Below are 23,543 nucleotides of genomic sequence, written 5' to 3'. Positions count from 1 at the left end.
GGAGAGCACAGGCTGGTGAGTCTGCAAGAAATAACTGAATCCTTGTATCACTCCAAAACTGCATTTTGTGCTGAAAAGAGTGTCCTGGGGAAAAAAATGCAGCTATGTTTTGGCTTCAAGTTTACAATCACTGGTAATTTTAGGAAGCACTATTTATTTCTGCATTTATTGAAATCAGACATATTTTTAGTGAGCCTTCAGATGAGTTGTGCAAAACCTTATTCATCTTATACCATGGATTTGTCTTGCTGGTGCTTTATTCTTCTGCCCGTGTTCATCAGCTGTGCATCCTCTCTGCTGCCTCGGGAGATGCCAGTCCCCTGGAGACAGGGCTCCCTTCAGCCTGCAGGGGCTGGCCACCTGTGGCTGGGAAGGTCCTTCCTAAATTTCTTAAGGAGTTAATTAAGCTGTTTTCTGTGAAGCTGGCAAAACATTCACTACTGGAGCGAACTCTTGGCTGTATATTGATACCTGATGAAATCTGCTGGGTCTCACAAGGAGTTCAGAGTTTTTTCTGTGGATGATTATTCCAAGACTGAATGAGCTGTTTGGAATGTGTGGAGTATTAGATGTATTTTTCTATCCTTTGATTCTGTGCTTCCTGTAACAGCAGTATTTCTAAGTTATTTGGGAACATCAGTAAAGCAGTTACAGTGATATTTAGCACTTCCACACTGATTTAAGTGCATTGTGTAAACATCATTTATTTTGGCTTTGTTACCAGTGCCTCATGGTGAGGGAAATGATCATTCTTAAACAGATTTTTTTAGTGATGCTGTCAATGATCTGTGAAATGTTTTGACTGTAGATACTGCAGGTTATTTTGGTCATATGCTGTCACAAATATGTAATGGGGATGCTGAGAGATTGATTGCAACAATAGGATGTTTACTTTGGTCAGAGTTTTGTTTATACTGCTGGAGACACTAAATCATGTCAGCTGCATATATGTATGTGTATCCTTGAAAGGTTTGGAAATCTGCTTTAAGGTGTAAGACAAGAAACATAGCTTAAACTAAGTTTTTGTTGGTCCTTAGTTAATGCTGTGTCTCTCAGAGAAGCTGCAGCTGATGAAAGAACAGCAAGAGTTCAAACCTGCCAGCATTTCAGAATGACTCCTAGCTGACCTTTCAGCAATGTCATTAGTTTTTAAGTTATTTTCTTGGGTTGGATTTCCTGCTGCCATAATTCAGCTGTAGGATGGCAAAGCACTAAGGTCTTTTTCTGTCTTTATGGGCATGACGCACATTGGTGTTAGTGGCACTCGTGTGTGTGCTGAGAACAGGATCTCTCCCAAATGTTCCCTGAGTCACAGGTTCCTTCCCCGGGAGTTTGTCAGGTGCTTTGATCATTGAGAATTCACTGTTTTGAAAATGTAAAGCCATTTCAGGCTTACAAGGCTATCTTATCACCACAGAACTGCAGTAGAAGAACAGTAGTGAGATAAAGAAGACCAAACTGTCACTGCTAGATTAAATAAAAGCTATTTGTTGTGTACTTGCATTGAAGTAGTAGGGGATTTTAGTTTTTGAAGATCACAGGATCAGGCCTTTACTAACAGTTGTTGCTGTGTTGAATGAAATAAAAACGAAATGGTCATACAGAATGGGGTTGATGTCCTTACCCATGATCTAAATCTGTTATACCAAAAGAAAAGAATTAAGCAGCAGCAACTCCACTAAGGGAAGGAAAAAAAAAAGGGGGGGGGGAGAAAAAAAGAACAAACCAGGAGATTTAATTGATTAGCCTTTTAGCACTGAGGCAGTGAGGGGGGAAGAGGTCCTGAAGGTAATGGCCTTCAAACCACCCTGACAAGGAACTTCCTTAAAAACATCAACATCTTGGCAGTGTCCTCAAGGTAAATAAACAGACGATTTAGGATCAAAGGCAAAGTAAGTACTAATGTTCTTCTCATCAAATTGCCCTGTTATTTGCTTTCTTCATTATATATTAAGGATATTACACTCTGATCTTTTCTGCCAATCTCATCTGTGTTGTGACATGGAGACAATTCAACTTTGAAGTAGTTCATCACAGGCAAGCATTTCAAAGTCCCTATCAGAATCTTTTCAAATCAGCTGTTAATGATACAGTTTTTCCAGGGAGAGATGCTGGTAGCTTGGGTATAGATGGATTGATAGGAGTATTGAGGTTGATGTCAATAATTTCTGTATTCCTTTTGTTATCAGTAATTCTGTATTCCTTTTGTTAGTTTTCCCAAGTTGGTGTTTGTGTGGGGGGTGTGCTTATATACGTTTATTTAACATTATTTACTGTGGAGTCATGAGTCTGAAAGCCAAGATCAAGTGATACAGCTGATGCATCAGTCATAGGAAGCAAAAAAAATCACAAAAAAAAGTGTTGTGCTTTGATGATTCAATCAAATAGCTTTGGGCTTCTTTAATCCTCTCTGAAATGCTTATTGATAGAGAGGTTTTTAACTTTTAGTGTTCCTGCTTCAGAGAGAGATTTTCAGCTGGTACAGAGGAAGAAGGTAAACAAAGATATCTGTAAGGATTTTTCACTCTGTATGTCTTGATTATCCTGATCTGTTTGGACAGTTTGCTGTGGAAGCAAGTAAGCTGTTTTGGTTTTTGTGGGAAGTAGCTTAAGTGGGTGCAGTGATCTTGAATGAAAATTGTTTGAAAATTGATGACTCTGCCTTTAATATTAGCAACTTTGATGTTGCAGTTCTTTCACTGTTTTTTCTTTTTTTGCCTCAATTTTTCCATTGGTCAGCTGAAATCGTTAAAAGCTGCCCTGGATAATGACAGCTGCCAGTGATTGGTCAGTTTTGTTGCAGCTCTCTGTACAGATTGGAGGTGCCCAGTGTTGCTCTTGCTTCCAATATATCTGGCAGCTGTGACCTCCTGAGAGTAGCAGTTCCTCCACACTGAGCTCTTCTGAAAGCATCTACAGTACATTTTAATAAAATACAAAATTTCTAGTAGCCAGTGCTGTGAAAGCATTGCACTGAGATACATGCAGATCCTCAACAAAAGGTTTTTTCACCTCTTGAGAGCAAGGTGATATTTTTAAAACCACTTGCTGGTTTCTTGTGCCTTGTCATTCATAATCTGCAAAGCCCTTTTCTGTATGTAAGGTATCTCAAGATAGTTTGCAGCAATCTGTCTTCCTCAATGCTGAACCTTCTTTGAGCAGAAACTATCTTCAGTGTTAAATTTTGTGACGTTTATTCAAAGCATAAGAAGCCCCTGTTGCTATGTAGGCTGTAATCTCAATCTTGCAGGAACTAGGTAAGACTACATGTTTTCAGTTTTGGCACTCTGACAGTGAATTTCCTCATAAACATACTGCCTGTCAACAAAATTCTGTAGATAAAGTAAAATTGTCTTTAAAAATTACCAGCCACTACAGAAACCTGTTTCTGCATTATTTTTTGTGATAGAGAAGACTTTAAATTACAGGTTAGGTATTCCGTAGTGTGTCCTCATTCTTGTATTTATCGAGAAATAGCTGTTACCCTCACATGATTCCCAAAGTATAGCCTCAGAGAATTTATATACACGATTTCTGAACCAAATCCTCTGCTGTTGCAAGCAATCTCAGCCTATCATTTCACATTTCAGCTTGTGAAGAGTCTGACCTGTCATCTTAAAATGGCACTTTTAATGTAGTTTTGTTACTCCTTTATTCTTCTGCTATTCAGAAACAGCAAAAGCTGAATGTGATCCTGACAATGCCTGAACATAAACGTGCATCAGTGATGTAGTTCTGTGTGCCAGGATCTGATTCACCCTTTGGGGGAAAAAGGACTCCTCCACCTCTCATCTCCCAGACTGCTTGTCTTCATTTCTGTTTGCAAAAGCATAATTAAAGTGTTCCCTCCATTCAGAAGTAATACTAATCTTAAAATCATCTACTTATCTGTTTTATGCAGAGCAAAAACTGCAAGATGAAGTATTGCATGAAATGGCATCTGGCTGCAAAGTGGTGTCACACATAAAGCTGTTGCCCTACTTACTTGTTTCATTGACTGAAAGTTTTAATTATAGCCTTTTTTCTGACTGGTGACATGTTAAGTATTCTAAATGTCAGGTCAAAGGTCAAGGGCTAATGATTTAACTAAAAATAACTCTAAAGGTGTAGTATAATCTGAGAAAGAACTTGGGTGGTGTCAATTTTGTTTTCTGGGGATTTTTTCCTTTGTTTTGGTCTTCTAAATTTTGTTTTGCTTTGTTTTTAACACAGCCTGATGATGAAAATTTCATTTGACATAAACAGCGGTTTTATTTTCGACAGACCACTGCTTATACCTATCACTAAAAATAACTCTCACTACATTTCATACATCATCCAAGGGGCTTTGGTGCTGGTTTACTTGTTATTTTTCTTTTAATTGCAGTGTTTTGTTTCTTTGAAGTTCTCTGTCGTTAAAGAGCTTTCTGCTGAGCTGGCACAGCTGCCTGGCAGGACCACTCCAGCCTCCTCCAAGACTAAATATCTCTCTGCCTGTGGTAGGATGTCCATAAGCCAAGTCTTCTCTGGGGCTGTGGCAGTGAGAGCTCATCCCAACTGTCCTTTCTCCTTCAAATGCCCAGTGTGATCTTGGGTGTTTTGTTGTGTTTTCCTTTCTCCCTGCCAAAAAGCACAAAGGATAATATGCTAGAGGATGGCCACTACAGTGTGTTAAGGCCAAACAATGGATTAATGTACTGGTGAAAACAAGAGCGGCCCTGAGCCTGGATGGAGCGCTGGCAGGAGGACACGGCTGCAGACAGTGAGGGAGCCCTTTGTTTGTCAGGATGGCTGTGGCTGCTGCAGACACAGAAAGTCACTGCAGAAGGGACAGCAGCAATGTTTTCAGCTCACACAGAGCAAACCCTCTCTTCTCTAGGCCAATGTGTGCGATGTGTGTGTGTGTATGTACTTATACAGGGATATAATAATGGATCCCTTATTCCTGGGCACATATGTGTGTGCTGAGGAGATGAGCAGTCTTCATATCTTACATCATGGGAGAAACAAATTATGGCTAATTAGCAACAGTATTCTTTAGAAGAAATTATTTGAAACTCATGTTTTTATTACTGTCTTTGTAAAAGTGGAACTCCTGAGAAGAGACTAAGGACTGCAAAACCAGTGTGTATTGTCCATGTGACCTTCAGGAATGTGACAGTTAGAATGAGACATTTTTAATTCCATGTCCTTTCCTGGCAAAAGAGCTTGTTTTTTATGGACAGTTTTGTCAGAAGTCTGAGTGTGTTTGCATTCCTTGGTTTTCCGAAAGCTTTTTGTGCTTTGGGAACTAAGAAATCTTAACCATCAGAGGATCCATTTCATAGACTTGAGTCTTCGTATATTTAATGATATTTAATACATGAAACAGCTGATGAGCTACAAATGAAAAGCTTGTTATGTTGTTGCCTATCTCCTGTGTTAGGCAGTCCCTGAAATCAGACCAGAAGTTTCATATTTTAGAATGGCATGGGGTTTTCTTGTTTTCTATTTGAAAGAGAACAGGAGGAAAAAAGAGAGAATGGTGCCAATCTTACGAAGAAATGATTGGTTTTGACTCACTGCAGGAACTGTCTGTGGGAGAGGAAAATTGGTTGTTACCGGTTGTCCCATTTAGGTGTGGATTTTAGGCATTTGCTTGGATTTCTCCTGCATCCTGCTATTTGAGCAGGAGGATCCAGATAATTCTTGAAGCTTCCTGAGCCACAGAATCTCTCCCACACACCTCTGTCTGCCATGAGTGAACTCTGTGAGGGGGACTGGGGAAGAAACAAGAGTGTTTCTTCATTTTCCAGCTGGAAATCTTAATTGTTACTGCAGGCCATGCCAGGCACACAGACCTCTCTCAAGATCCTGCAGAGAGGCTTGATGGCCACTGTCACATGAGGTCTCGTCAGAGGGAGGGATGAGGCTTGTGGCCAAGGCTGACATCTCTGGCATTGGATCTGTGTGAGCTGGACTGCACAGCCTGGGTTATCAGCTGAACACTTCTGCTTTCCCACGACCCTCCCACTGAGGCTGACAGCTTGGTGTGCATGGATGTGAGAACTGTGCCGTAGTCATTCACACCTACTGCATGTGTTACATGCAAGTTGAGAACATGAAATTAGGTTGCTTTGATCTTCTTAACGCTTCGCTATTAAATTTAAAGCAGCACTCAGCCATTCTAAGTAAATTCTTTTTACCAAAATGTGGAAACTCTGCCTCGACTGGTACCTAATTTGGTTAGACAAATGCCCAGGGATGGGTGATAGAACCAGAGGCTCCTTCAGCCTGTGGCTTTGAGCAGCACTAAGTGGGTGCTGGAGCTGTGCTCTTATCTGAGAGCTTGGCATTGTTTTTGAAGATAGGTAGCACCTTGAGAATTGCAGCAGAGCCTGTAAATAGTTGTTACCCAGAGGCTGTGCCCACAGGTGATTAACTGGGCCTAACTCAACAGTTATTGTGGGGTCTTGTCCAGTTTATAGTGCCCTCATATCTGATGGGACTTAAATTGGTTTGATTTGGCAGAATTAGGTCAGTTGACGTGGATGATGTTTGTATCAATGACCACACAAACCTGTCCTCCCCTGGAGAGAGCAGGGGGTCAGTAGTTCCAGCAGAGACCACAGTAAAGCAGTGCAAGACCAAAGTGATTTGATGAGAGTGGTGTTTAACTCCAGGGTGGGAGATGGAGATGGTCACTGTTCTGCTGGGTGAGGAGGCCTGGCCAGGCACCTGAGGTGTCTGAGGTCCCTCTGGGGCTGTCACAAGTGTTGACATCATCCTGGCAGGGAGAGAGGAAGGGAGGAGGAGGAGGTCATGGTGCATTAGAGGCCATGGTGAGGGGCATGCACACAATCCTGTTTCCATTTGGGGCTTCTATTTGTTGGGGTACCAATGTAAGTGTGACACATAGCATCCATTTGAGACAAAATCACCAATTTCTGACTATAGCAGACAGGTCAATCACAGAAAAGGAACACATGTAATTTATACATGTTTGATAGATAGCTTCATTATTCCATCAGCAGGGTTTTGTTTTTTTTTTATCATCCCAGAAGCAGAATAGAGATATTCTGCCAGGCCTTCAGGCTACAGAAGCCATAGGTAGTTTTTCCATGCATATGTCTGATTTCCCTGCACAGCATCTCCTGATGCCATTGGCAGGCCCTGCAGACTGTCACTGAGCTGCCTGAACGTGGAGATGCCTGAAGTGTCATTCACAGCTCCTGTGCTGTGAGGACACCTGGTCTGTACCTTGGCTGTGCTCTCTGTGTTCCAGCCCCAGCTCTCTAAAGCTTTGGGGGAAAGTTTTATTCCTCCTTTCACCTCTTTTCATGTTAGTGTGTAAAATAGGATTAAGCTTACCCAAATCATAGGAGTACTTCAAAATACCTTTTATTTTAACTTCATTGGTTTTGAAAATGTAAAAGCTTTATAAAGCACATATAGTCTTTATTTTAAAAGTTTTGGGCTCAATTAATGTTAATTTCTGTGTTATTTTGTAGTGTGTTGTTTACTCATGTAGTTGGGTTTATGCACGGAGTTCTCTTTGAGTTGAGAGAAAATTGTTTTAGGAGCAAATGGAAATTATTCTTTTTTACAAGAGAAGATTTTTTTTTTTTTCACAACAAAGGGACTGTCTTCACTCCATAGCTGCTGTCTGTGTCCTGAACAGCCACACTTGAATTTTTCAGATTCAGAGCAATTCTGGGATAAGCTGGTGATTAGAGCAAAGGGACGAAAGGTTTCTGTGGCTGACTCTGCTGTTGATTTCTCCCTCTGTAAGATGACATTCATGATCTTTACTAATGACCACTGGTAATTTAGTGGAGCACTGTACCACAGACTCTGGATAGAAGTAGCTGCAGAAGCACATAGTGAATAGCAGTAATAGATTCTTTGCCATAGGCAGGTTCTCCAAAGCAGCTCTGCTGGCTGGACTGTCACAGCAGCATCCATCCTGGAGCAGCATCCTGCTGGCAGGCAGTCCAGGCAGCTGGGTAACTAACTGCCTTGTGTCTTCCACCTGCACTTAACTTTTGCTGTGCTGCTAACATTTATGGTGGAGGGGTTGTTGCCAAGCTGTGGACGCAGAAAATAATGTCCTTGAGAGAACAGCTGGGAATTAACATGTGTTTTTGTTTCAGGGATGAGCGAAATCAGTCCATCATTGTCAGTGGGGAGTCTGGAGCTGGGAAGACTGTCTCTGCTAAGTATGCCATGAGATACTTTGCCACGGTCAGTGGATCTGCCAGTGAGGCCAATGTTGAGGAGAAGGTTTTGGCCTCCAACCCCATCATGGAGGTAAGAGAGCTACTGCACCAAACCTCACCCTCCAGCTGCAGTTATTACTGGCACAAACATAAGCATTCAATAGAGCAATCCATACTTTAAGACATTTGTGAATATACATTAAAATTTTGTGTTTAATCGATTTACAAGGAGTTGCTTTAGGTGTCGTCTTGGTAACATTTATGAAAGACTGAGAGAAGATGGGAGGTGATGTTTCAATATTGTTAATGTATTTCACATAAAGTAATTTTTATATGAATACTGCTTTGTGACTGGTAGTTCCCAGACTGCTGGCCAAATGCAGTTGGTTTTGTGTGTATCCAAAGAGGATAAGACTGTTGGTCTTACCCATCAAATTTGTACATCTCACAGTGGAGGCCAGCAGATTGTGTACTCTAAAAGGAAGTAAAGAAAATGTTAAATTTTAGGAAATAAAATTAGAAAAGAGACTGAGAAAACAAAGTTACGTGGGATGCACACAGTTTCTTTCAGAGAAAAAAAAAAACATTGGGAGATCTAATTTTTGCTATAATTAGCTCAGATTCATGTTTCAGTTCTGGAAATTGTTATAACCAACTGTAATCAATTCCCAAAGCCGTTTGCTTTGGAGGGCGGGTGTTGGCAATGGACTTTGAGAGGACATGTACTATTCCTCCTGCTTCAGGGTCTCTGTTCTCTGGGAAGCTCAGGAGAGACTAATTCTGATGTCACAGCCAAGCAGAAAAGATTTCTTAGACTTATCTGAACTATTTCTCATGTCTTTGCCTACATATGTATATTCAAGTTGTGCCTGAAGTTAAGGAACTATGTTAAGAAATGATTCATCAGAGAGGAAGTCTTGGGGGAATTTCTGAAGAGAAGTAACTCTGTCCATAGGCACACACATACTCATGCCTGTGAACAGCCTTGGAAATGGTTTAGGACCACTGATGCCTTGGAGGATGTTGGGCATCTCTCTGCAGTAGTGTGAAAAATCATGAGTAAATAGACTGCATGCAGTGAAATGTGACATGCAAAATGCTGCCATTGTTTTTTTCCTCAGGTATTTTAAAAAATGAACTGTGTTTTATTCCTCCTTTCCTCCTGGCATGAGGAGTTCATGATCCTCAAACTATAGCTGCCCCATCACAGTTGTGTGTGTCTGTCATAAGGTAATTGTGCCTGGTTTGTGGTGCTGTGTGATGTTTGGAAATTTCTTGTGTGGAGTAAACCAGGCTGTGCTGTGCTGGGCAGTGCCTCATGCACATGTCCAGCCTGTGCCCTGGGGGGCAGTGGTGGTTGTGCAGGTGTGGGCTGAGGCCAGAGAACTGCAGAGAACCCATTGCCCTGCTGCAGCGTTTGCAGGAGGTGCCACATCCCATCGGGGGCTGAGCTGAGAGCCCGTGTGCCGAGCCCCCCTCTGCCCTGGTGTCCCCACCATCAGCCTCCAGGGACAGCTCTGCTGAGAGGCTCTGCAGGACAGCTCTGTGCCTGGGTGTTTGCTGGGTGAAATAGGTTTCCCTGCACCACTTCTTTTGTTTGGTGTCAAAGCCTAAAGCAAACATCCTGCTCTCAGCCCTTGGGCCCCACCTCCCAGTCAGTGGCCATCAGCTCACCACTAATTATCTGAATAAAGCAAGGTAGTTTAAATAGAGGACTAAAAGAGCTTCCCATCTATACCTTTTTTCATTCACTAAAAATAGTGATGATGCTTTATTTTTATTTTCTAGGAATAACAATTTTGTGAACATGGATATATCTAAATATATATTTCAGTTGCTTTCAAGATTATTATAATTGGGCAAAAGTTATCCTTTTAATTTCCAACACTTGAACTTTAAATTAGCTTTAGAGTGAGTGTTGAAAAATTTGATGTTGAGACAGACTCTCATGATAACATAATTAATGTTTTCAATCTTCAGTTGATAAATCAGTAGAAACACAAATTAGCCCACATATTTTAGGAATAAAATGAGTACTTCATTTTAGAAACTAGAAACTCCTCATTTGCTAAGCTGACTGTAAAATCTTAGGAGCAGAAGATCATTTTATTTTAAAATTTCTAGTTGGACAACCTAAACATCAGTATTTTATGTGCTACCATCACATTATCTTAGCCTACTAAATACTCAGTAATGTCAAGAGGTAACTGTACATTTCTAGCATCTATTTAAGTTGATACTTTTGTAGTCAATAACTATATGCAGTTTTCCTATTGCAAATGTAGAAATCAATGAGTCTTAAAACACATCTTTATATGTAATTTCCTGCCCCTCATTCTTTGTTACCCTCTGTAGCTATGCAAATAGTACAGCTTTGTGTGTATCCAGGCAAGCAATCTGATAATCCCAAAGACTTTCTGTTTTTATCAGTAATACCTTTCAAAGGAATAATTGCTTTCTGAAATACTGTAGTATTATATTGCTACCATCACCAGCAAAGTAAATCACAGTAGTACTAATTTTCTTCTTTCAAAAAAACACAGGAGTGCAGTTCAAGTACATTCAGTTTGAATGAATGTGATGTTTCTTAGAACTGCAGGGATGAAGTTTGTTCCTAGATGCTTTCCAGCAGCTGTCCGTCTGATGCCCACTTTGACATCTGCTCTGTTGGGTGTGCGTGCTGCTGCTGCTCTCGTGGGGTTTCTGACAGCCTAATCCCACTTTCCAGGCTGTACCAGCTGGCACTGACCCATTCACTGGCCTTCTGCTGCAGATTTGGGATACTCAGCAGTGCTGCTTGCTCTCATTTGTTTTCCTTAAGTTTATTTCAGTACAGAGTTCCAGTGGATGGCTGCATGGACTGGGAAAGTTGACACAGATACAGTGGTGCCCTTGGGGCTTAATAACACATACACAGTGCCATGTGATGAGGGGCAGTGTGCTGCATCTCAGTTCTTCCAAATGCCATTCCTTTTGATACAGAGATACCTTTAGGAATTTTTTAGAAGATGAATTACTGTACGATGTCTAAAACATTATCTGATTGAGAAGAGAAAATGCTTTTCTTTGAAGTTCAGCATGTTGTGATTTGCATGTCTTGAATTCTGATACACCCAGCTGGTACTGGTTGTGGGGTGAACCCTAATGCTGATGAGGTAAGGCAGAATTGCACCATGCAGGATCCACAGTCATTATTTGCACTGGGCATCCCAGGACATGTAATGTAGAGGAAATGCACAAAGTGTTGTTTGTTGTGTGTGAAGCTGTATTGAATTGATCTGAGAAAGTTCAGCACGATGCAGGGCAGCATCAAGGGCTGTCTCTGGGTCAGTAACCAAGCTGCTGTGGAAGGGGTTCAGTTTCAGGTAGGTGACACCAGTCTGTGCATGTTAATTTTTAGATTATGCTCAGGCACACAGTAAATACTTTTATGTTTGCAGAAATAGTTTGGAAGTGTGGTGATTAGAGAGTAATAGTAATGATAAACTGTTAGCCAGGCAGAACAGAGTGGGCTGTGGTTTTATAATAGGTAGACTTCGAAAAGTTGCAAGTACTATAGATGTATATGTACACCTATATATAAATATATCCAGGTGAAATAATTCTTACAGTTTTACTAAGTCCTTGAAAGAAATCTGTGTGTATGTGAGCTTCCTGCTAGACTCTTTATTTCCTTTTGAAAGACTTGGAAGAACAATAAAGGATTTTTAGCTGTAAAATTAGACTATGTGGAAGTGAAATAATTGCTAGGACTATCAGCTCCCAGTCTTACATTAATGAAATAACTGTATTTTGCTGTAACTTGTTCACCAGGCAGAGACCGTTCTTCTTTAAATTTTTGATTATTTTTAAGCCAGGATGCGATTAATGTTGTTAAGTGTTTATGAGCCATGTAGAAGATTAAATAGATGTCATAATTTCTTCAAGCTGTTTAACCTTTACAATATTCCCTTTTTTCAGTCTATTGGAAATGCCAAAACTACCAGGAATGACAACAGCAGTCGCTTTGGTAAATACATTGAAATTGGTTTTGATAAGAGATACCGAATCATTGGTGCTAACATGAGAACTTACCTCTTGGAGAAATCAAGAGTGGTGTTCCAGGTAATACTGATGTAATCTCTCCATTTTGTTATGCCATCCTTGAACCAATCCACTGTCCCACATTTCGTCTCCATCTTTGCCTACCTTGTATTCTAGAGCTCAGTAAAAACAAATTTATCCTTGACTGGCTGCCTAAAGGTACAAAAATAGTAATTATGGTTTGTACCATGTGAGGATGTTACATGAAGAGCTGTTGTATATTTTAAAAGTAAGAGACAGTTCCAGCACATGGTTTAGTTGGAAGAGAGTATTTTTCATTTCTTTTTGATTTGAAGGTATGAAATTTAGAGTACTTAAGTTCAGAATTACAGTGTTGGCCATGAGTCATCACCTTCTGAGCTGTGTTTGTCCTTCATTTTAAAATTCAGGCTTTGCCTGGACAAGGAAGATACTCCCTTCAACAGCTTACTATAAATGCTGAGACAAATAGTGTTAGTTATTTTTGGAAAATGAAAAGCTTCTCAGTATGATCGTTTCACTCACCTACAGAATCCTGATCTATAATTAATAGTAATCTACAGTTCTGAGAAGTAAAATAATTTTTTGTTTGTTTTTTTAAATGAAAATGTCTGTATGCTTCTTGCTGTTGAAAATTGATTAAATTAACCAAGAAGGAAAAGAGAGATGTTGATTTATCTTCCTTTTTTCCATATGGCTTCTGTGTTCTTAATGTATTGCTAGTGAAAGCATTATACATAGTAATTCATTTCTTCTCATGGTTGTTTCTGCCACTTCTAAAGTGGTGAAAAATAACAAATTGCTTTCTTCCTAAAGGCAGAAGAGGAGAGAAATTACCACATCTTTTACCAGCTTTGTGCCTCTGCAGCATTGCCCGAGTTTAAAACGCTACGATTAGGTATGACATTCACATTCGTTGTGTTGTGTGATTGTAGGGACAAAGCAGCATCTCTGAGCTTTTTGAGCCAAAGATCCAAATGAGGAATTGCAGGGTTTTAAATTCCAAACTTTTAAACCTCCAAGTACTAAAAGGTATTGAAAATAACTAAAATTATAGACCTTGGACTTTGCGGTTTTCTGATAAAACAAAAGTAACAGATTTGTTTATTCAGCAGACTCTAATACACTGCAGTTGCAATCAATAGGACTTACTATGTCCTGGAGGGTGAAATTCTTTTCTCTTAGTTCTTTAAAGCCTTTTCTCTGTTGTTCCAGCCACTAGAGAATTTTATCCTTTCTGTTATAAGCATCTGAAAAGCTTATTTTGCATCTGTGTACTTCTACGTGGGCTGTTAGCAACAATTACTTTACAATCTCTGCTAACCTGGTGATCAAAAAGCAGATGAGAATTTGATTTTTTATCAAATTAAAATGTTAATATAAGAAAGGTTTCTTATTTGACAGGAGTTGGTGCTTTGTAAAAGAAAAGCATGATGATAACCTTAGACAATCATGTCATAATTTTAAAAATTCAGTATAAATTGCAGTGCTTCCTGTATATTTCTATAAGTCGATTTCATAGTAGGAAAACTGCACAGTCTGTGCTGGTTTCTGAAATACCATTCTGGTTTTAGAGTGTTTCTCTGCTCTTCTGCACCACCCTGGCACATTTAGGATTCACATCTGCTAACACAGGAAAGAAAGGAACTGATGTCATTATAACTGAAGGAGCCATTTAGCAGACTTTTCTTTCAGCATTCTCGGAACCTTAACTGAGCAGAAGAAAAGGAGTCTGTTAGTGCAGCTGGAAGCATGGCCAGTGAAACCATAGGAATTTACACAGGAGAGCTACTGGTCTCCCAGTGGAGCCCAGTGCTGTCCCCAGAGGAGTATGAAGCTCTCTCTTCTCCAACCTCGATTTCTCAGCCTGCTTGGATCACAGATACTCTAATTTATGAGCCAGGCCATAAATTAGAAAAGAAAAGAAAATGGGCAAAATGTAATAGCCTGATGTAGTAATAGCATAGTAATATCTGTCACATAATTACAAAGTGGTGCTGCTCTCAACTCTGTGGCTACTGCATAGGGGGTTGTTTCAGACTTAGAGAGTAACTGCTTCCAAAGTGATTATTCCACAATCGTGGAAGTCTGAACCAAGGTTAGGTAGAGAATATGCTTGAGGACCTACTGTGGGAACCAGGTAGCTTAAAGAATACTTACTTGCACAGTTAAATCTTGAAAAAAATGCTCTTTAGAATAAGCATGTCTTATGAGCCAGAAGGCAAAAAGGTACATGTGTCAGATCATGGATTCTGCCAAGAGTGACTTAACCATGACGCAGCTTTACAGACATGCTGTGAATTTCTGCATCTTTGTGTGTAAAAAAAATATATCTATTTTATTATTACAGGGAATGCAAATTACTTTCACTATACGAAGCAAGGTGGAAGCCCTGTGATTGATGGTGTTGATGATGCTAAGGAAATGATGAACACCAGGCAGGCCTGCACTTTGCTAGGTAATTGGTAAACCAGTCATATCCTAAATCTAATACACTACTAAGTGTTTTTCTATATTATTTGTGTATCTTTTTTTCATACTCTGTTGTGTTTAAAGCCAAGAGAGTTTGCTATGCTCTGGGACTGAGATCCTTGTATTGCATGAAGAATGTATTTAAATTGTTGTAGAATTATAAATCTAAGAGGAACACTCATTACGTGAACATAAATGGTGGATTCCCTTGGTGTAACATATACAGTGCTGGAGGTCACTGACAAAGCACTTTGAAAGAGCAAATTAAATGATTCATTTTAATGGATTTTTTTTTCATCTGATTGTAAAACGTTTTTGATAGAAGTGGAGCCAATTAGAACTGTCAAATGTCAAAGTCACACACAGCAGTCACAGTTTTTCTCTCCTTAATAATTTTTTTTTGTCAGCTGCAGCTCTCTCCATTCATTTTATTCATCCTTTTCCAGGGATTAGTGATTCCTACCAGATGGGAATTTTTCGAATCCTTGCTGGCATCCTTCACTTGGGTAATGTGGAGTTTGCATCTCGGGATTCTGACAGCTGCACTGTTCCTGTGAGTAGCAGATGAAGGGCGTGACAGATCTGCCTTCTGCTTGTTTGCAGGGACCTCTTCTGAAAAAGAGTGAAACGGAAATGGGTTTATTTCTAATTTGCTAACATTTTCAGGTTTTTGCAAAGAGATTCAACTCACCTCAGTTTAGAGGCTATAGACAGTACTCTCTGTATTGTAACATTGGTATACAATTATAACTGTAATGGATCTGTCCTAGAAAAGTCTTGCAGGCAGGCTAGCTTTGAAGTCCTGAGCAGGTGTCTAGGTCTTTATATTCCTACATGAATATCTTCCCTGCACACAGTAAATGGTTTGCCAGATCCTTTTTTTTTTTTTTTTTTTTTTTTTGTTTTTTTTTTGTTTTTTTGTTTTTTTGGTTTTTTTTACATGAAATGCCAGAATGCCCTAAATAATTGCAAAATAAGGGGTTTTCTGGGATGTCTAGGCATGAGCATAGGATATACAGGTATGATTTTTGTGTGACTCATCTGAGTGTCAAGTTTCTCCTTCTGCTCCCTTTGAATGTCTGCTGCTGGCCTGCACAACCTTCATCTTTGTCTCTCTTGCAATAGTAGCAATACTTCCAGAGTTTTTTTCTTTTCTCAATGTCAGTCCCTTTCTCAAGAATCTGCAGTGGCCTGAGCTGAGACAGCAGGTCCTTCATGGGGCCAGAGGTGGTTGGTGTTCCTGCCCTGACACCACCTGCCTGTGGGGTCTAATAACAGCTGCTTTGAAACCGCAGCAATAGTCGGGCTCCTTGGTGTCTTATAAAGGTTTTCACTACAAAGGAAGCTCATTTAATGATAACAGGTAGAAAGCTGATGTGCCCCAGGACATGAGGAGCTTGCCTGTGCTGTGATGAGTATCTCCAGTGCAGGAGTCCCACTGGCTGAGCTGGTAAAAAGCTGCAGGTTCCTGTGCAGCCCTGTCCTGTTACAACAGCTGGCAGGCAGTGGTGAATGTCTGCTCAGGGGCACCTTTACCTGGGCTGTGCTGTTCTCTGGCAGTAGCCAAGTCACCACAGAGCTCTGTGCCATGCAGGCTGCTCTGCTGGGAGGCACTGCTGGGAGGGAACAGTGCTGCTGCAGGGTGCACAGCAAAGGGCTCCCTATGCTGCTGTGGCAATCAATCAGTTTGTTTAATGTCAGCTTGAGCAGCCCTAATGTGACACTCTTTTGTGCAGTGTTCGTAATTATTATTACTTTATTATTGTCTTCCAAGCCAGTAAAACATGCTTGGTTAATTGGATTTTGGAGGTGTAGCTGCATGGGGCCTGTATGCTGTAAGAACTAGAAAAAGCCCCAGAGAAGTCACAAGGATGTGGAAATATTTAAAGCTGATGTACCCTGAAGCTGCAGGACATGTGGTAACAGTCCTCTGCCATCTGTCCTTGTCAAGACAATACTTGTCAGTGTGCTGCTGAGCCACCAGGTGCAATGGAAGCGTGATGAGGAAGTTAGGGCAGCTCCTGAGGAGGAAAGACCTGTCTGTCCTCCTTGATTTCTAGTGATCAGTTTGCAAGTTAGTCACAAAGTGTAGTATCTTATTCAGTGGTAAATGCACTGCACTGATCTTCATGCAGAAATCTTAGATACCATTTCAACATACAGACCTTGCTGGTTGATTTTACCCAGTTAAACAAAGCTCAGGTTTTCCTCTTGTACAGTTCAATTTGAGAGCTAGAGAACATCATTAGTGTGCTGCAGTCTCTTAGTGCTTGTCTCCAGAATTCACTGAGAAAATTCTTAGTTAAGTACTGAGGCCAGAGCACTAAAGCCCTTCCACACTTGTTTCTTGCCCCGTTGCCCATCACTTGCTGCCACAGCTGTATGTGAGCAGCCAAGAGCCCCACTCAGGAGCTGCTGTCTATTTGTCCTGAGACAGTTGTAAGAATTCAAAATATGAAGTCCACCCCAGCGAAGATGATTCATTTTTCTGAAGGTTGCAGGTTCCCTGTGAAGCATTTTGGTGAACACAAGTATAGTAACATCAATGCCTGTGAGGAAGCCTATTCACTAAGTCACTTCAGCAATGTGAATGTGCTAAGTGGGTAGGGAGCTTGCTACATTTTGAAGGAGGAAGAGCTGAGGAAGCTGCTGTTGCTGCTTATTGTAAGATCACTGCAGGCAGGCAGTTTTGTTTGCATGATTGTATGTTTGCTATGGGCAATACTGTTTCAGTATCTAACGAGCCTGTTTTTATTAGCCCAAGCATGAACCCCTCACCATCTTCTGTGACCTCATGGGTGTGGAGTACGAGGAGATGGCCCACTGGCTTTGCCATAGGAAGCTCGCCACTGCCACTGAAACCTACATCAAGCCAATTTCCAAACTTCATGCCATCAATGCCAGAGATGCACTTGCCAAACATATCTATGCTAATCTCTTTAACTGGATTGTAGATCATGTGAACAAAGCCCTTCACGCTACTGTAAAACAGCATTCTTTTATCGGGGTGTTGGACATCTATGGGTGAGTTTTTGTCAGATATATGACACACTTATATAATTATCTGGCCGCAAAGCATCCTTGTCTTTATCATCTAGCACTGCATGGATTACACAAAAAAACCCCCAAACCTTAGCAGCTGCTTGTTCCAGCTGAAGAAAGTAGGTGTTTAGTTTTGACACACTAAGATCTTTGTCATGACTTTGATGTTTATAGTGGGATTTCAGATTTTTGCTGTTGGTAGTTCATTTATCTGTTGCGTTTTGGGAAGTTACAAGGCAATTTTCATGTCAGGTTCCTCCAAGGTGGCACTTAGAGAGAGGACAGAGAGAATTAATGTGCTCTCCAGGAACATCAGTCCTTTAGCATCACTTAACTGCCTATGTAGTGCAATTTGCCATTTCCCTGTGTGTTTTCTTGCTTGGTGTCATTTGTCCCTGAAATAATTCAATTTCAGGGGGAGGGAGGGAATTTAAAATTTTGGGGGTAATTTTATCTTTTTTTTTTCAGTACACTAGTAATTTTGAGTATATGCATATTTTAGATTTGAAACATTCGAAATCAACAGCTTTGAACAGTTCTGTATCAACTATGCCAATGAAAAACTGCAGCAGCAGTTCAATATGGTAAGTAGGAAATGACTGGCATTTCCTCTTCCCTTTCCCCTCATCCAAGTCCATTCTGCTAATTGGGTCCCCAGTGGTTAGGATGAATTCCTTCACTCTATTAAGCAGCTGTCCTGGCTGTGGGCTTTGAGGGATGGGGAAAGATCGACTATTTCCTAGAAATAGATTTTATGACTAACTGCTGCTCTGGGACTATTTGAAATTCTGATCAAGTAACAATTATAAGGCAGAAGCAGTGCTTGGCAATTAAGACCCTGAGATTGCCTGTCAGTGAGAGGACTGTGCAGATGAAGTTGGAGTTAGTGGTGTGTCCATAACCTCCGAGAGGCCCTGGGTGGGCAGAGGAGAGCATGGCTTGGCTGCTGGAGATCTGCCGCCCGCGCTTCCTCCCCGGGGTTATTTTTTGAGGCTTTTCAGCTGCATCCTGAAGTTGATGAATGACGTGTGGCAGGAGGCGGCTCTTCCCCCTCCTCCAGAGAGATCACGATTCTCTCCTCAGCCTTGGTGACGTTTGCAATTACATATCTTACCTGCATAATGATGAGGCGAGTTATTTCTGCCAGGTCTGTTGCTAGGCTCTGCTGCAGCTCCGGGATAGCTCTGAACTCCTGTTATGATCCTACCTCTGTGGCAGTGCATGCTCACAGGACTGGATCCCCTGTGCCCTGTGCCAGGGAGTAAGCAGGGTGCTGGAGCTTCCCAGCCCTGGTGTGCCCTTTCCATGTGGGTAGGGCCATGGCTGGCTTCAGCTCTGTGAGTGGGATGTTGTCACTGCTAGGCACAGGGTGTCTTGGAGTTTTCTCAGCTGTACAGCAAAATCTAGTTGCTGTAAGAGCTGTAATGGTTCTCTTCTTCAGTGAAGATAACTGTGCCCCTGTTCCCTTCCCTTGTGCCATTGCTGTAAGCACCTGCCTCACGGAGGGGTGACAGGGCTGTTGTGTTGGTGTCCTGCCATGTTCCCAAATGCAGTGCTGGTGAACACGGAGCTGTTGGGCTGCCATGCAGGCACACAGTGGGGAGGTTGCTTTGAATGAAACCCTTGTGGCTGGTGGCAGCCAGCAAACCTTCATGTGCTGCTTGGAGCAGCCTGAGCCTGGCTGAGGAGAGGCCACTTGGGAACTGCCTGACCACCCTGCCCTGCCTGGTGCCCACCACCCACAGCGAAAATCAGGTCTGAAGGCATTTTTCACCACCTCATTACTGGTTCCTTCACAGTGAAGAAATGGGTTTCTGTTTACTTTCAGACCTTGGGTTGGATACGACTCGGCAGCAGAGCACGCCAGGTTTGCTGCCAGGTGCAGGGTGGGAATGGCTCCCAGGGGCGCGGTTCAGAGCAGTGTTGGGGATGGTGGCGTTCAGCTGATGAAGTGAAGGGATAAACAGCTTTGTCAGGGTAGTTTTCTGCCACCTGGCAGATGTATGAGGTGTCTGTGGGCTGTGCACTGAGCTCAGGGCAGGTGGGGCTGGCACCCCAGTTGAAGTGTTGTGGCACCCCCAGCCCCTGCCTGTGCTGGTGGTGGGGCACTCCCAGCACGCATCCACCTGCCACAGCAGCATTAAGTGTGCAGAAAAATGCAAGTGGGGGTTGAAACATCATCAAAAATGACTGTAGTCAGCAGTCTTTTTGGTTTTTCAAAGTGCTTGTTCTATTAAGACCGCAGTTTGCCTGTTTAATATCTTATTCTGTTTTTTCCTGAAGTTTTAATTCATCTCTTATGCACATTTCATTAAAGCTGTGCGGGTTGCTCGTGATAATATTTTTGAATAAATATACAACTACATAGTTACTGATCTTCGTACCAGATAAATCTGTCACAGAATTTTCCTTAAAGGATTTCTAGTGCTAATGCTCCTTCAGCTTTTGCTGGAGAGTAAATTTTAATGCAGTGCGTCATGTTAGGAAAAAAAATCAGCAGCCATTTAAGAGGAAATAGAGCTCTGTTCTTTTACAAGGAAACACAAAAGTATTTATAGTGAAACTTAGCTTGAAATAGAGTGGTGTTCATAATTTCCAAATCATAAAAGCATGGCACATCCTACTTTATAGGTTGCTGTTCTTGCATTTGAAGGTTTTTCTGGGTTTTGTGGTTTTTTTTTTTAATAAGAGAGAAGAGCTTATTGTAATTATTGGACAGTATAGTAAATAGATAGGATATTTACAGAGAATATGGAGTGCTTGAATTTAGGCTGTTGTTTTTAGGCCAGGAAAAAAGGTTAATTTATTTTTCATACACTTGTTAAAGAGTTTATTCAGTTGAACTAGTGTGTCACTTGACAGCCTGGATTAATGTGCCAAGATTAATTCAGTAGAGAGTTCAATGTATTTATTCTGCATTTCATTTCACAGAAAACTGTTTTCCTTTTGCCCTGCAGCATGTCTTTAAGCTGGAGCAAGAAGAATATATGAAGGAACAAATACCGTGGACCTTGATTGATTTCTATGACAATCAGCCTTGCATCAACCTCATAGAGGCCAAAATGGGAGTTCTGGATCTGTTGGATGAGGAGTGCAAGGTGTGTGTTAAAGGGCTTTCATAAAGAAAGAGGTCATCAGCTGTCCTGCTTCGGGGCCTCACAGGGAAAAGTCATCTGCAGACAGTTGTCATTTTGACACTCTGCTGGTGCAAGAATTTGGAAAGCACACAACAGAATTGGCAATTACAGGAGGAGAAAAAATGGGTTTAGTAATGGACACCCCCACCCCTTCCCCTCCATCATGGATCTGTAGATGTTCCTGGGTCTCTGATCAACTTTCTTTAGACTTCAATAGTTTTCCCTTCCCCAAGGATGAGTGACTGCAGTCCTTGGTCCTGTCAGATTTCCCCAAATTGCATGTTGCTTGGTGTTTCACCCTTTGTCTTTCGTATTGGTTTATTTTATGCCGAGCGATGTACAGGGGATGTCTCAGAGTGTCTTCTTCAGTGGAAACCCAGCCTGGGGTTCTTATTTATCACAAAGTATCACAAGAAATCTCTAAGAGGGGTGGATGAGTTATGCTTAGCCTGGTAACATGCCTTTGGGATCCCTGCCTTCAGTTGTGTGACACTGTGTGCATTGTTGGTGTCAGAGGTGTGCCAGCAGCTGCACCTGCTGCCAGTGCCCAGTGCCCCGTGTGGAGCTGGCAAGTGCACAGCTGGTTACTGTGTCCTTGCTTCTGGCAGTGCTGGAAATCTGAGGAACTGGAATGTCAAAGCAAATCATCAAGTGTTGTCACCCATCTTCTTAGATGCTTTTGCTACTGAAAAGTTCTCCAGACGTTTTAAATGTATTCTGTATTCTTTTCCCTAGATGCCAAAAGGCTCAGATGACTCCTGGGCCCAAAAACTATACAATACTCATTTGAATAAATGTGCTCTCTTTGAAAAACCACGTATGTCAAACAAGGCCTTTATCATCAAGCACTTTGCTGACAAGGTAAGGCCTTTTCCTGCAGGTGTGTGGGAGGAGATCCTGGGGCTGCTGCAGGCAGAGACTGGGCAGTGCCATCCCTGGCTCTACTCGGCTCTTACAAAAATGTGCCTGCTCAACACCTGCTCAGGAGGAGGAAGTGCAGCTGTGCAGAGCCAGGGGCACAGACAAGCTCCTGACTGCACCTCATGCTGTAACCACTGACCATCCCTTTTCCCAGCACGAAAGCTTAGTGCATTTGCAGCTCTCAGCATTACTGCATCAATTCCAGTTATGCAACAGGAATGTACAAAAAAGGAAATCCTGTACCCCGCTCCTTTTAGCTAAAGAGCAGCAAGGGATTAATGCTGTTCGTGCTGCCATCTCGGTGTGCAAAGAGGAGAGAGGCCAACACACCCTTTTCTATTGCTGGAGCAGGGTGTGCTGCTGCCACCCTCGCCTCGGCTGTGCAGGGAACAGCTATTTCTAGGGAGCTGGCTGAGGGCTGTCTCAGTGGAGTGCATGTCGTGTTCAGGTCCCAGTGCTCGTCAAACTGAGCCGCACCTCAGCTTAAAACAGAGAAAATTAATCATCTCATTTAATACAGTGGTCCTGTTATATAGAAAAGCTACCTCAGAATATTGTCAGCTTTGTTAAAAAAGGTTTCAAGAAGCTCTCAGATTCTTATCAATAGGTCTGCTCATGCTGACAGGGGTTGGAGATCTTTATCTGCCTCCGCTAGGTTTCTCCCAGGCTCCTGAATTTACCTGTAGAAGAAGGGTCCTATCCTTTTTTGCATCTAGTGTTACCTTGATGAAAGCAGCAAGAACATCTCGGTAACAATTTAGATTCATGAGTTCTGTTCTATTTTGTGGATGAGAGAACAAGAAGGAATTAATTAATGTTTCATAATCTGTTCATTAGGCTAAACTTTGATATTGAAAGCAAGGCTTTCCTGTGTCTAGTCTGTGAGCAGCAGGGGCCAAGGAAAGCAGAAAGTAGCTCCAAGCAGGTACTAGCAAAGCTCTAAGCTCTGTCTGTGCTAAGCATTTTATGTTTTCTGTGTGCTTAAGCGAATGTACTCAGACATCTTGGAGGAAACATTAAGCCCCAGCTGGCATGTCAGCGGTCTGTGCTGAGTTGTCCTCCTGCACAAGGCAGGGGTGCTGCTGCCCTCTCCTGGCCTGGCTCCTGCAGGAAGAACGGGGCTGGTGCCCCAGGTAGTGCTCAGAGTGGGATTCCAGCTGCGGAGAAACCCTGGGGACATTCTCTGTCCTCTTTCCTCTAGGAATTCCTTGAAATGTTTTGCAGCTCAGGGTATGGTGTCACTGTGCAAGCACTGATAAAATGGACTTTTGCCAATAGTTTTGGTTTTCTTTCAGCCTTGAATTAGGACAGTGAAAGAAATGGTAGGTTTTTGTCTGCTGCTGGCTGTTCTTTGGTCCAGGAGACTCTGTAGCCCTGTGACAGAGGGTTGTTATATATTGTTGCAACATACAGACATTTTATTGCTTCTGGTAAAATTAGTCCTTCAGAGCACAAATGAGCCATTTCCACAATAATCTGCAGGCAGATGTACTTACTGCCTCTCAGCTAATGAGATGAGAGATACTTTCTTCTCAGTTGCATCTGGATTTCAGACAGCTCTGCAGCCCTGATGAGTTCAGTGGAGAAGCTCAGCACACACTTTGATTCTTCACCCTTACAGTAACCATTCAGTCATGCTGCCTTACCACGAGCATCTCTCAGCAGTGAAATATGTCTGGTATAATGCAATGGCAGCATTCCTCTCTCTATTTTAATGTTCTGCATTTTACTG

At 41.9% G+C, this 23,543-nt stretch overlaps 1 protein-coding gene across 1 annotated transcript in view; it reads left to right on the top strand.

Annotated features, from left to right (window-relative positions):
• The window catches only part of MYO5A (myosin VA), a 107,246-nt gene that overhangs the window by 43,768 nt on the left and 39,935 nt on the right, over positions 1-23,543 (top strand). Inside the window, exons 5-13 of the mRNA XM_066328452.1 lie at positions 8,112-8,268; positions 12,138-12,281; positions 13,056-13,137; positions 14,590-14,697; positions 15,158-15,264; positions 17,470-17,735; positions 18,256-18,337; positions 20,711-20,851; positions 21,626-21,751. Coding sequence (XP_066184549.1) covers positions 8,112-8,268; positions 12,138-12,281; positions 13,056-13,137; positions 14,590-14,697; positions 15,158-15,264; positions 17,470-17,735; positions 18,256-18,337; positions 20,711-20,851; positions 21,626-21,751 — 1,213 coding nt within the window. The remainder of the gene's footprint in view (positions 1-8,111; positions 8,269-12,137; positions 12,282-13,055; positions 13,138-14,589; positions 14,698-15,157; positions 15,265-17,469; positions 17,736-18,255; positions 18,338-20,710; positions 20,852-21,625; positions 21,752-23,543) is intronic.

Source organism: Sylvia atricapilla, chromosome 13 (genome assembly GCF_009819655.1).
Source record: "Sylvia atricapilla isolate bSylAtr1 chromosome 13, bSylAtr1.pri, whole genome shotgun sequence".
NCBI classification, from domain to species: Eukaryota; Metazoa; Chordata; class Aves; order Passeriformes; family Sylviidae; genus Sylvia; species Sylvia atricapilla.
This window is presented reverse-complemented; position numbering and strand designations above follow the sequence as displayed.